This window comes from Cololabis saira, chromosome 7 (assembly GCF_033807715.1).
Source record: "Cololabis saira isolate AMF1-May2022 chromosome 7, fColSai1.1, whole genome shotgun sequence".
Classification (NCBI taxonomy): Eukaryota; Metazoa; Chordata; class Actinopteri; order Beloniformes; family Belonidae; genus Cololabis; species Cololabis saira.
The window spans coordinates 17,103,130-17,116,736 of NC_084593.1; the positions used below are offsets into that span (position 1 = coordinate 17,103,130).

Sequence of the window (13,607 nt, forward strand, 5' to 3'; positions counted from 1 at the left end):
CTTTTGAACACTTCCAGACACACTGCATGAGAAATGTGCTTGAGAAACCCTTTACACCCCTGTTGACCCTCTCGAAAAACTAAAAAGATCTAAAAAAAAGAAAAGGAAGCATGATAGTAAAATGACAGTACACTGCAAAAACTCAAAGTCTTAACAAGAATATTTGTCTTATTTCTAGTTAAAATGTCTAATTTTTAGTCAAAGAAAAAATTTCATTACACTTAAAACAAGACTCCTGACTGGAAAAAACAACAATTTTCACCTGTTTCAAGTAGATTTTCACTTAAAATAAGTAGAAAAATCTGCCAGTGGAACAAGATTTTTTGGCTTGTAATGAAAAGATAAATCTTGTCCCACTGGCAGATTTTTCTACTTATTTCAAGTGAAAATTTACTTGAAACAGGTGAAAATTGTTGTTTTTTCCAGTGATGAGTCTTGTTTTAAATGTAATGAGATTTTTTTGACTAAAAATTAGACATTTTAACTAGAAATAAGACAAATATTCCTGGTAAGATTTTGAGTTTTCGCAGTGTATCAAATTAAAAAGAAAGAACATTGTACACTCATGATAGGAAATAAAAAAAAGAAGCTCTAATACTACCGCTACCTCTGATTCTACAAACTACACTAAAACTACTTACTATCAGCACTAAACGACTGTTTTTCTAGAATAATACAACTGCCGTAATGGTAATCGCAACGCCATCTGTGAGAGAGGTAAAGGGGCTTTTGTTTTTTTTTTTTCATTTGTAATGCTGCTTGTGTCTGAGGAGCTTTTGTGTGATGCTCCCCAGACCACGTTGTCGTATGACGCACCAGTGACATCAGCAGTGGCGGCGAGGGCCCCGGGCCCCGTCACCCCCCCGGGAGGGGATGGTAGAGAGAGACAGAGAAGAAAGCAGGAGGAGAGACGGAGGGAGAGAGGCCGGAGCTGCAGGGCCGGGCCTCGCGCCAGCCGGGCTCTATGTGTAGGCGTTGAGCCGCTCCTTGGAGCGGGTGGAGTGGATGTCGTGCAGCTCCTGCTCCTCCTTCGACTTGATGTCCTCGTACTTCTGCATCCGGCAGGCGTCCTTCACGTAGGCCCAGTTGGCCGACAGCACCATCAAGTAGTGGATCTGCGGGGGGGGAGATTACTATTATACCACGGTCTGTGTGAATACTCAGTTCTGATTGGCTGGCAGGTGGAGGTTAAAAGTGATAACCTAGAGATAAAGTGATAAAGTGATAACCTACACCAGGGCTCGCCAACCCGCGGCTCTAGAGCCGCATGCGGCTCTTTAGCGCCGCCCTAGTGACTCCTGGAGCTTTTTCAAAAATGTTTGACCTTTTTTTTCCTTTTTTCTTCTTTTTTTCTCTTTTTTTTCCTTTTTTTCTCTTTTTTTTCCTTTTTTTCTTTTCTTTTTTCTCTTTTTTTTCCTTTTTTAGATCTTTTTTTTCCTTTTTTTCTCTTTTTTTCCTTTTTTTTCTTCCTTTTTCCTTTCCTTTTTAATCTCAAGATTCTCAAGATTGCACTTCAACATTAATCGACTTTTTTCCTCGACGTTTCAACTTTTTTCTCGACACTTTGACTTTTTTCTCGAGATTTCGACTTTTTTCTCGACATTTCGACTTTTTTCTCGACATTTCGACTTTTTTCTCAAGATTGGAATTCAACAGTAATCTTGACATTTCAACTTTTTTCTCGAAATTTTGACTTTTTTCTCCACATTTCGACTTTTTTCCTCGAAATTTTGACTTTTTTCTCAACATTTCGACTTTTTTCTCGACGTTTCGACTTTTTTCTCGACATTTCGACTTTTTTCTCGACGTTTCGACTTTTTTCTCGACATTTCGACTTTTTTCTCAAGATTGGAATTCAACAGTAATCTTGACATTTCGACTTTTTTCTCGAAATTTTGACTTTTTTCTCGTCATTTCGACTTTTTTCTCGACATTTCGACTTTTTTCTCGACATTTCGACTTTTTTCTCGAAGTGCATAATGAAAAAAAAAATCTTCCCCCACTTATAACTAATATAGATACATGCAGCATGTGTTGCCTTCATTCTAAGGCTTATACAAAACTTTTCATTTTTTGCTGCTGCAGACATATTTGTTTTTTTGTGTTTTTGGTCCAATGGCATGTTTTCAACATTTTGGGTTGCCGACCCCTGGTCTACACCTAGAAAACAAGTTCGGTCAAACTGCCTGATAATTTTAATATCACTGCTCTGGATCAACTGCCAGGTGGTAACCACGGCAACGGAGATTCAGAGAAGAAGAGCCGGCTACCGCAGGACGGCGACATGAGTGATTTTGTAATTTTTTTTAATTTATTTGGTGAATTTAACAATTTGATGACGGGATGCAGAAGAGAGAAAAGAAAATAGCCGAGCGGAGCTGAGCGGACTAGAATATCTCCCGTTGCTAAGTCGTATCTCAGGTCCGTCCTAGTTACTGGAGAATCAACACTGTGTCCGTTGCATAAGGAGCTTATGGGACGGTAGTGATTGTTCCAGGTATTAGTCAGACCCTCAGGTGTTACCAAGGAAACTGAGTTATGGAGGTACGTTTTATTTATTAAGGCAACTACAAACGCATGGAGTGCTGCTGGGTGTAAAAAAGAGTAAAAAGACGTCTTTGCTATCTGCCTTGAGGAAGGCCCACATGGCCGAAACATGTTGGCATTTTAACTTTTTCTAGGCATTTTAACTTTTTGTAAGCCATGATTTAATAAAGGCCTTTTATATTTTTCTAACTTCTTGAGTGCCTCGGCTTTTTCTTGTTTTTGTACGTTTTATTTATGTTTATATGTGCGTCATGCATAATTGATTTGCATGATTAATTAGCATGATTTGCGTAGCCTTCCACAGCTGTGTTCATTCTGTTTATTGTCTATTGTTGTTTATTTTGTCCATTATGTATTTAAATAGTTTGACGGTGGTGGTACAAGGAGAGTGGAAGGATAAAGCCATCTGTAAATGAAGAACCGTGGTGTCGTGTATTTCCTGGTGGGAGTGATAACACTACAGGCCACCGATTGGTCGGGAGGTTGGAGTCAGACGTCTGAGTCAGGATGTGACATCAGAGAAAGAGCGACTCTGACGGCTTCTTGTTCATTTTATTCAACAGGCAATGGCAGCAGAAGTCTGTTTGATCCAACTCTGAGGTGCAGATGTTCATAAACCTGGTGCTGAGGAGAAAATTAAAAAGGGATCTAGACGGGCGATAATGAACGACCAGATCTACCAGGAGCTCTGTCACTTCATAGCTGCTCATCTAACAACGCACTTTTCAGCAGCGCTGAGACAAACTAAAAAACATTAAAAAGCGTTGCCGCTTGAAGCTTCTTTCACTCTTATTTTTTAACTTGATATCGAACACAAGCCACAGACCCAGCAGCACATTTATCATCTCCTCCAGGTTCTACATCTTTAGTGTTGTTGTCTTCTTCATTCAGATCACAATCAAATACGTCACAGCAGTTTCCTCCAACCTCCTACTTCTCATCTGGGTTTTGAAAATAAACGAGGGCAAAGCGAGACGAGTCGAGCTGAGTAGGTATTAGTGTAAAAGCGCCATTATTGACACCAATGCAGCACCTGAGTGGCTTGATGCCCTTTTAAATAAGATATCTTATGAATTATATCAAAAACCTTTGATAACAAGTTTGTTTGAGGCCATCTAAGGTTGAGGAAATTTAATTCAGCGATCCGTTCAGACTTGCAGAGATACTGCAGGATACTGACATCACACCCAGATGAGAGTTGTGTTTCCATTGTGTTTCTATTTCCACAATATATTTATCCTCTGTGTCACGTCTCAGAAAAGGTGATGGATTACAACTGAGAAACTAACTTTTGATTGAAAATGTAGCTTTTTTTTTGACAAAAACAAATAAATGTCATATTGTTCGAAGCCGCCCAAGTCTGGAAATGTCATTCTGTGCGTCACTGAGACGTGCAGTTTTCTGCTACATCACAACCGGGTTAGACGAGAAATATGCAGCCTCTCATTTTTATTGTTGTTTTTTTTAATCTTCATTAAACTCCACATCAACACAAGAAGAGAGCAGTAGTCCACATCCTCAAAACCAAGCAATGAGCAAACGTGTGCAGACGCGGGACGGAAATGGAGCTGGAGCCTTTATTCCTGACCGAAGCATCTCACACTGAACATTTCACTGAGACCTCAGGAAACTGTTAAATTCTGATAAAGCAGCATAATATGTCTGCTTCAAATGAAACAGGAGCTCTCCAGTTGGCCACCAGGAGGCAGCACAGTGCTGACTATAGTTTTTGACTTGCGTTACCATGGCAGCTGAGATTAAAATGAATGGATTGTGCTTTGATGACTGAGGTAGCTTCAGTTCTTGTAAGGAATGACATCTTTGAGATCTTTGCACTGCTCTTTCTCTCAGAAATGCAGACAGGTTGGTGACGGCAAGTCAAACACTGAAAACTTTAGATTGACCATGTTTTTTGCTGATCTTTTTCCTCTTTACTGTTTGTTCTTGACTCTGCTGCACTGTAAAAGATTCCCAGCACTTCTTTCACTTCAGCATTTTACTGTGAGCTGGTTCAGAGCATCGCTCTTCGTCGTCGTCGTCATCGTTGTTGTTGCCACAATTTGCACCTCTGGTCATCTCTGACCAGCAACCACCTTCTCTTTCTCAGAAAATGGCTCCTAACAAATCACCGAGTGATGCTCGCAACAATCTCAGAGCCTTTTCTTCTCCCCTGTTTCCATGACAACGGCATGACATGCCCGCCGCCTCCGAAAGAGGGGAGGGAGACAAACTCCTGTCTTTCTCACTGCGCCAAAATGCCTCCTCTCCCGTCTACAGCTTTTTTTTCCCTCTCACATGCAAACACAAGCAAGCAGCCACAGAAAACACTATTTCCCCAAACTACGCGTATTTCTCCTCCATTATGTACCATTTACCCGAGCAAAGAACGCTTTTCCTACAGGAAATGAGACGCTGATCCGCCAGCACAGATGCTCTCTGTGGCATCTTGCATCCAAAGTGCTACAGCTGGAAGGTTTTGAGCTGTATTATGTTGAGTTTCTGCTTTTATCGGTGGCTCACCATGGCAATAACAGCAGCTCCTGCTCCGGCGAGGGCACAGATGAACAGGTGAAACGTCATGTCCAACTGTATGGAAAGCAAAAACACACAACACATTAGTCAGCGGCGCTTTTGCTGCTGGCCATCATTTCCAGTCACAATCCTACGTGGAAACAGATGGTAAACATTTGATGATGCACACTTTTATGTCTCAGTTCTGGAGAAGACACTTGAACTGTTTGATATGTGGAAAGCCCTTTAAAGATAAAGATAAGAAGAGTTTCACTTTGTCAGCAGATACAGTACCTGCAGTTAATGAAGTCTGCTCTGTGCTGACGTTCAAAAGCGTTTCAACTATTGTTGCAACTAAGTTCCGTATTTATATGTCAAACTAGGCCTGTGTTGAAAAAATCGATTTTACGATTCTAAATCGATTCTCATATTAATCACTAAAAATCGATTCGTATGTCTAAAGATACATTTTTTTCATCATTACAACTTTTGGTATTTTTTTTGTTTATACCCAATAAAGGAATGTTTTGTTGGACATGAGAATAAATGGTGCCTTGTTTTTGCCTTTAAATATGTTTAAAGGTATTAAAACAAGTTTTCAGTTATAATTGCATAAATGGTCTATATTTCATTACTTCATATACTGTCTTGGGGTTACACTTGTATATTAAAAACCTTAAAAAGACCCAAAATGGAAAAAATAAAAACGGAATGTGGGAAAAATTAAAAACGATTTCATACGACTCCGTTTGCTGCCCTGGATCTGTTTGGTAATTCTGCCCCACGATGTTTCTGAAAGCAGTTCTATCAGCATTCTGGGAGCTGATTGGTCCTTACAGCATCATTAGCTGCTAATACTTGCTGTTGAATCTCAATATAATACTAGTATTAATATGTTGCATAACTACTACAGTCATATAATTCATGCAACAGCTCAAAAAACAGTTTTAATAACACTAACCCAAATCAATATCAGAATGGAATCGAATCAAATCAAATCTTGATAATTGATTCTGAATCTTAAGAGTGGGAATCAAATCGATTCTTGACATTTGAATCGATCCCCAGCCCTAATTCAAACATGTGAGGAGGTCACTTGAACAGAAGTTATAGTTGCATTAATTACTGCTTTACTTCAAATAGTGAAAAAGAGAAAGAAAAAATCTGAAAAGTGGGCGGCATCATTAGTTTTTCTCAGCTCTGAGCAGATCAAAGCCATCACAAGCATCAGTTGTTGTTTTTGCAGTCACTGTATATGAAATCTGATGACACTCTTGTGTTCCTCTGCAGTAAATAACCACAGCAGGTTCATCGTAATATAATAAGAAGACAAGCAAACAGATAACTTGCAGAAATGGGGATTGGATTTAGTCTTCTGCTTGCAGACTGGAGCAGATTTGGTTATATTATAATTATCTCAGTGTGTGTCACTACTGTATATGTGATGTGTTGAATTACCACATTTTTCAAAAACTGGAGTGACTGACATGCTGAAGCGGTTGTTGCCATACCTCATTAGATTCACACATTTTGTAGAATTTCTCCGATCCAGCGCACACAGTCTTCGCCTCAGCAATTGGCACGATACCTGAAGTAAATTAGCACATGAATGGATCAGGAATAAACGCCAAGTTAGAAGGAACAGACAGAAAACAGCAGGAAAGTGTAAAAAAGTCAGAATAAATTAATCTGTATCGAAATACTAGCTTGGCCCTGTATCATAGTTACATTTCCATTTACCAGATTACCAGACTACTGCAGACGCAGCCAAACGTAGGGCCTTAATGTCCGGGTGGCAGCGAGAACGACTGATGACACATGGCAGCATCAGTTTAGTTTAGTTTAGTTTATTGGTCCTTTCAGTTTCCACACACAAATAACCCAAAGTACAGGTGTAAATCGTCAGTGTTATACAAAAAATATATAATTGTTGGTATATATATACAATTTTATCTAAAACCAAAGACCAAAGGTGTAGACTGAAGCCTAAGCTTATGACGCCCCTTTTCACAAAAAAATGTTAGCTTTTATAAACTAGTGCAATGTCATTAATAAATAGCATTCCATACAGTATTTATATAAGCAACAATACAATAATACAATAGTACATACACATACCTACACATATACATACATACACATACACACACAAACATACACATGTCCATAGGTACATGCCTATGGGCCCGATTTACTAAAGGTTTGCGTGTGTTAAAACCTGTGCAAACTTGACAGCACCCGCAAACCAAAGTGCCAGCTGATCTACTAACAGCGTGCAAAGACGACTGCGTCTCTGAAATGCGCAAAATTGCACACGCAATTCAGTTAGTACTTTTGCCCTGATGAATAATCAATATGGGGCGTACCCGCGCAGAAATCCTAAATACTGGGAGGGGAAGATGCAAATTGCTCCATTTACCACGCGCAATGAGATTTACCAAGCCTGAAAGTAGTTGCGCGTATTGTGATTGCGTCTGTATTTAATACGTTCGAAAGGAAGGTGCTAATCTGCTGCTGCTGTTATTGTGGCAAGGAGGCGACATCCAAAATCAAAGAATACGCAGAGAGAGAGTCTTTATTCTGCTGCATGCTATTTTAAAAACGGTTGCACAAGTTTTATTAAAGGCCCATTTTTCTTTAGTTCTCCGCCTTATATCTTGCCACCTTCTCTTATTGTGCCCCCCTCCACTCGCCCACAAGCAGGCCAAGCCTTTGTGCCAAAACTTTGTATTTTATTGATTACTTATCTTATTGAACGTGAAATCATCCTTCGTAAATTACATTTAATTAAAACCCGTGCTTATTAATCACAAAACACAGGTTAAACATCATGACCAAATCCGCTCCGACCCGCTGTGTCAGGATCAGCGCAGAGACTGCAGCTTCGCCTGAATTATGATTCCGCGTTAAATCGACGGCGTAGCCGACGGCGTAGGGTCGCGGTGCGGTGTGCGTCGCCGCGTAACCTACGCCGTCGGTTCTGGTGTGACGCGGAACCATAAATCAGCCTTTAGTGTGCGCTCTGTGCTGTTCTGAACACTTCTCTTCTCTTCTTGCCATATGATGGTCCCGTCTGTCACACATTTACTGTCAGTGTTTGCTATATAATATATAATATTGGCAATATACTGTGGACATCTGAATAAAAACTTAACTCATAAATAGATTGAATCAAAGCGCTCTCCAGCTCTGTGTCTGATGTCTTTTTCTCCTCAGATCATGCCGAGCACCGCGGGGTCACGCAAACCCGACCAATTAAATATTAAAATCAAATTCGGTCCTGTGGCCCGTTTTTCTATTTCGTATTTTTGATCTGTGCCTAAAATTGAAATATGAAAAACCAGACGTTTTTCCGTTTGTTGTGTTACCAACTGCATTTATTCTATCGCAGGTTTTCTCCAATATTGCGTTTCTTTTGGTAATGTTTAAATGTATTTGCTGTAGTTTAATGTGTTTATTTGCCTCTTCCACTAATATCTCTAACTACAACTCGTTCAATTTCATTTTGCGCTTGTGACTTGTGACTGTGCATTCCATCCAGACTCCATGGGGCAGATTTTGCGCTCGCAAACCTTAAGACACGCAACACCTCATTTAAATACTGCTGTTTGCACCTGTTATCAATTGCACACGCAATCTTAGTTGATCACCTGCAAACCACACAACAACAGCACGCGCAAACTTTTTCAGTGCACACGCAATTTAGTACTCTTTATTGAGGATCTTAGTAAATCGGGCCCTATGTGTATTATACCTTTGTTTTATATATATTAATCATTTTGTATTTATAGGTGCTTTTGAATTGTAATAATGTGCTACACATTTTCATTTCTGTATCTAAACTGTTTAGATAGATTAACTCGTGTCACTGAGATCATCGTTGTTTAACGTTGGTTCTTGTCTTTGTTTTCCTGAACATATTCCTGAACACAGCGGCTGCTGAAGGCTTGTGGTCAGAAAGAGACGGCCCTGATTTGAAAACGACCAGGCAAGTTTGAAACTGCTGAGTTTCATTTGTTGGGATTTTAAATAGAAAAGACCCCGTTCAAAGTGCCAAGCCATGTTGTTAAGTAGTTCTAATTTCTAAGAAGATATATGTAGATATATATAGATATAGAGCAGATGGAGTTAATATAGAGATAGTATGGTGTATATTTATATGAATATTTATATGGGCATGTGTGTACAAATATATAGAAATACTCAACTATGTGTATGTATGTATAGGTAAGTGTGTGAGTATAATTATAGTATAGTTAGTTATTATAAATACTTGTTAATAAATGATTAGTGAATGGGGGTAGGATTAAATAAGTTTACACTTCTTCCTACTCCTTTTTGCATATAATTAAGATATTAAGGGCCCGATTTACTAAGATCTTAAATAAAGAGTACTAAATTGCGTGTGCACTGAAAAAGTTTGCGCGTGCTGTTTGCGTGTGGTTTGCAGGTGATCAACTAAGATTGCGTGCGCAATTGATAACAGGTGCAAACAGCAGTATTTAAATGGGGTGTTGCGTGTCTTAAGGTTTGCGAGCGCAGATCTGCGCCATGGAGAGTGGATGGAAAGCACAGTCACAAGTCACAAGCGCAAAATGAAATTTGACGAGTTGGAGTTAGAGATATTAGTGGAAGAGGCAAATAAACACATTAATGAACTACAGCAAAGAAATTTAAACATTACCAAAAGAAACGCAATATCGGAGAAAACCTGCGATAGAATAAATGCAGTTGGTAACACAAAAAACGGAAAAACGTCTGGTTTTTCATATTTCAATTTTAGGCACAGATCAAAAATACGAAATAGAAAAACGGGCCACAGGACCGAATTTGATTTTAATATTGAATTGGTCGGGTTTACGTGACCCGGCGGTGCTCGGCATGATCTGAGGAGAAAAAGACAGTCAGACACAGAGCTGGAGAGCGCTTTGATTCATCTATTTATGAGTTAAGTTTTTATTCAGATGTCCACAGTATATTGCAAATATTATATATTATATAGCAAACACTGACAGTAAATGTGTGACAGACGGGACCATCATATGGCCGAAAGAAGAGAAGTGTTCAGAACAGCGCACAGAGCGCACACTAAAGGCTGATTTATGGTTCCGCGTCACAGCAACGCAGAACCGATGGCGTAGGGTACGCGGCGACGCACACCGCACCGCGACCCTACGCCGTCGGCTACGCCGTCGATTTAACGCGGAATCATAATTCAGGCGAAGCTGAAGTCTCTGCGCTGATCCTGACACAGCGGGTCGGAGCGGATTTGGTCATGATGTTTAACCTGTGTTTTGTGATTAATAAGCACGGGTTTTAATTAAATGTAATTTACGAAGGATGATTTCACGTTCAATAAGATAAGTAATAAATAAAATACAAAGTTTGGCACAAAGGCTTGGCCTGCTTGTGGGCGAGTGGAGGGGGGCACAATAAGAGAAGGTGGCAAGATATAAGGCGGAGAACTAAAGAAAAAGTGGCCTTTAATAAAACTTGTGCAACCATTTTTAAAACAGCATGCAGCAGAATAAAGACTCTGTCTCTGCGTATTCTTTGATTTTGGATGTCGCCTCCTTGCCACAATAACAGCAGCAGCAGATTAGCACCTTCCTTTCGAACGTATTAAATACAGACGCAATCACAATACGCGCAATTACTTTCAGGCTTGGTAAATCTCATTGCGCGTGGTAAATGGAGCAATTTGCATCTTCCCCTCCCAGTATTTAGGATTTCTGCCGGGTACGCCCAATATTGATTATTCATCAGGGCAAAAGTACTAACTGAATTGCGTGTGCAATTTTGCGCATTTCAGAGACGCAGTCGTCTTTGCACGCTGTTAGTAGATCAGCTCGCACTTTGGTTTGCGGGTGCTGTCAAGTTTGCACAGGTTTTAACACACGCAAACCTTTAGTAAATCGGGCCCTAAGTGTTAAAGGTTGAAATTCTTTGTTTTGTTTTCTTATCTTCTCTTTTAATAACTAAAAGCCATTATGCTTTAAGGTCGAATGACACTTTGCACCTGGCTGTTCCTCGTGTTCGGACTAACTTGGGGAAAAAAGCTTTTAGTTTCTCTGCACCCTCTGCTTGGAATACTCTCCAACTTGAACTGAAAATGCCTGAACTTGTTTCATTTGAAGCCTTTCGCTCACATCTAAAAAACCGACAACGACAATCCTTTCGGCAGTGCCTGTGTTTTTAAACTACATGTGCCCGTGTTCTTAAATTTTAAATTATTTCTGAAGTTGTTGGTTTTTTACATATTATTGAAGTCACCACTATTGCACTTTATTTGCTAAACAGTTTGCACTCTCATTTTAATGTTTATTACGTGATTGCTCTTATTTGTGTGTGGACGTGTGCTGCTGCCTTCCTTGGCCAGGTCACCCTTGGAAAAGAGGTCTTGACCTCAATGGGTCTTTTTTATCTGGTTAAATAAAGGTGAAATAAAAATGTACAACAAAAATCAAATCAAATCAAAGAATGTGTCTCTTAATCTCAATTTGTCTACTTGGTTAAATGTGAATCTCATCCCCATCAGTGACTCACGGCTTCCACTCGCCATTCAAGACGTTTTTACTGCAGCAGTGAGATAATCGTCATCCATCTAGAAACCATGTTTCCATTTCCAGAGCTGCTGGAAGCCAGACATTCTTCCCAGATGTGGGAGTGACCTCGGAGGCCTCATACGTGGAAACGGAGAGCATCCGTTCTTACCGTACTGCCGTGGGTCCAGGCAGAGCGTGGTTCCGTCCAGCACCGTCGCGTTCTGGCAAATATTCCAGATGTTGAAATAGAGGAACACGGGGATGGAGGTGAAGGCCGTGACTCCGAGCCAAGCCAGCATGAAGATGTAAGTCAGCATGATGAACTGAGGGAGGAGAAGGCGACAGAGATCAGACTCACACTGCATTACAAAAAGCTTAACAGTTTGGCTTCAAGTCACTGTGGAAGGACGAACACGTCTTGGGACGGGTTACAAGACGCTCCCGGCCACATTCATCCGTCTTTTTCCTCTTTCTGTCAACTAACTGTCCTCAAAGTGACTGAGCCCATCTTTCAATCCCTTTGTCAGCTTTAGGTTTCTGCAAAAGCTGCTCTTGATCGAGCTGCTGTGATATCCTCTTTTCTATTTTTCCAAGAAGCTGAATTAAGGTATTTTGATTATACTTTGGCAGAACATTTAAGCTGCAACATAAAGTACTCAAAATGTATAGTTAGGATAATCTATGTATACACGTGCAAATTAAGTAATAGATGTTTGCAGATGCAGCACGCTGTGTTGTGTTTGTCTTGTTTGTTGCATTATTTTGTCATACATTAAAAGTTAACATAATCGTTTTTAAACAAATATCAGAATCAGGTTTATTTGGCCAGGTCAGGTCAGACAAGACATGGAATTTGATTTGGTTGTTATCGCTCACTTTACAGTAAATAGGTAAATAGGTAATAGACAAATGACAGCTCTTATTAACATATATCAAATTTTTAAAAAGTGAAAGGTGCAACAGAATGAGGTAGACATGATTATTGGAAGGTGCATTGTCACAGCATATGATTGTGTTATTATAATTACTGTTAGCGTACGTTCTGCACGTGCGCAAGGTGTAATACAACCCCATAACTGCAGGCGGCGCTAACCTGTGATGTCGCGCAAAAAGAAAAGGAAAGGAGAATACTTCATTTGTATTATGTGTTTTGTTTTAATGTAAAGCGTCTTTGAGTGCCCTGAAAAGCGCTATATAAATAAAATGTATTATTATTATTAACAACTGGAAATGTGTGAAATGTGTGCTCCAGCCTTTAGAGATACATGTAAATGTCTTCAAGGTAGATTTTTAGTAAATAATGTAAAGCTTTCATTTTTTAACAGCATATCTAATGTATGGTATGTATATTTCAGCCTATGTAATGTGTAATAATGTAATGTACAGAAGAGTATTAGGGCCAGGCAGGAGAAAAATGAAAATAATATTTTAGAGGTGGAAGATTTTTTTTTCATTATGCACTTAGAGAAACAAGTCAAAATGTTGAAAAAAAAAGTCTAAATTTCGTGAATAAAGTTGAAAAGTTGAGAAAAAAGGCGAAATTTCGACTTTTTTCTCAACATTTTGTCTTTTTTCTCGACATTTCGACTTTTTTCTCGAAATGCATAATGAAAAAAAAAAACGTCCTCCTCTAAAATATTATTTTTATTTTTTCCTGCCTGGCCCTGATACTCTTCCATAGTAATGTGTATAAACACTGACAAGAATAAATAAATATGTAAACCCTTTACGAATTAACTGGTTTTCTGCATTGATTTGCTACTTAATGTGATGCCATCTTCATTTAAGTCTCAATATTAAACAAAGAGTCTGTTTCGGCTGATCACGCTCGAATAGTTCCACTTTCTTGTCTTTACTGAACACAGTCAATAAACATTCACAGCGCTGATGGATATAGCAAGTGAAGTGTTCAGTGACTTCAAGCTGCTTTCTGTCGGCAGCTGAGGGTCACAAGGTTTGCACAAGGTTGAGAAAGACTTGTTTCAACTAAGACACATTTGTAAG

The 13,607-nt window shown here is 39.5% G+C and overlaps 1 protein-coding gene across 1 annotated transcript in view; it reads right to left on the reverse strand.

Moving 5' to 3' along the window:
- Positions 1-452: 452 nt before the first annotated feature.
- gpm6aa (glycoprotein M6Aa) overlaps positions 453-13,607 on the reverse strand; it is a 46,870-nt gene continuing 33,715 nt past the window's right edge. The window contains exons 4-7 of the mRNA XM_061726179.1: positions 11,773-11,926; positions 6,570-6,646; positions 5,068-5,133; positions 453-1,115 (exon numbers count right to left, since the gene is read on the reverse strand). Of these exons, the coding sequence (XP_061582163.1) occupies positions 963-1,115; positions 5,068-5,133; positions 6,570-6,646; positions 11,773-11,926 (450 nt within the window). The 3' untranslated portion in view covers positions 453-962. The remainder of the gene's footprint in view (positions 1,116-5,067; positions 5,134-6,569; positions 6,647-11,772; positions 11,927-13,607) is intronic.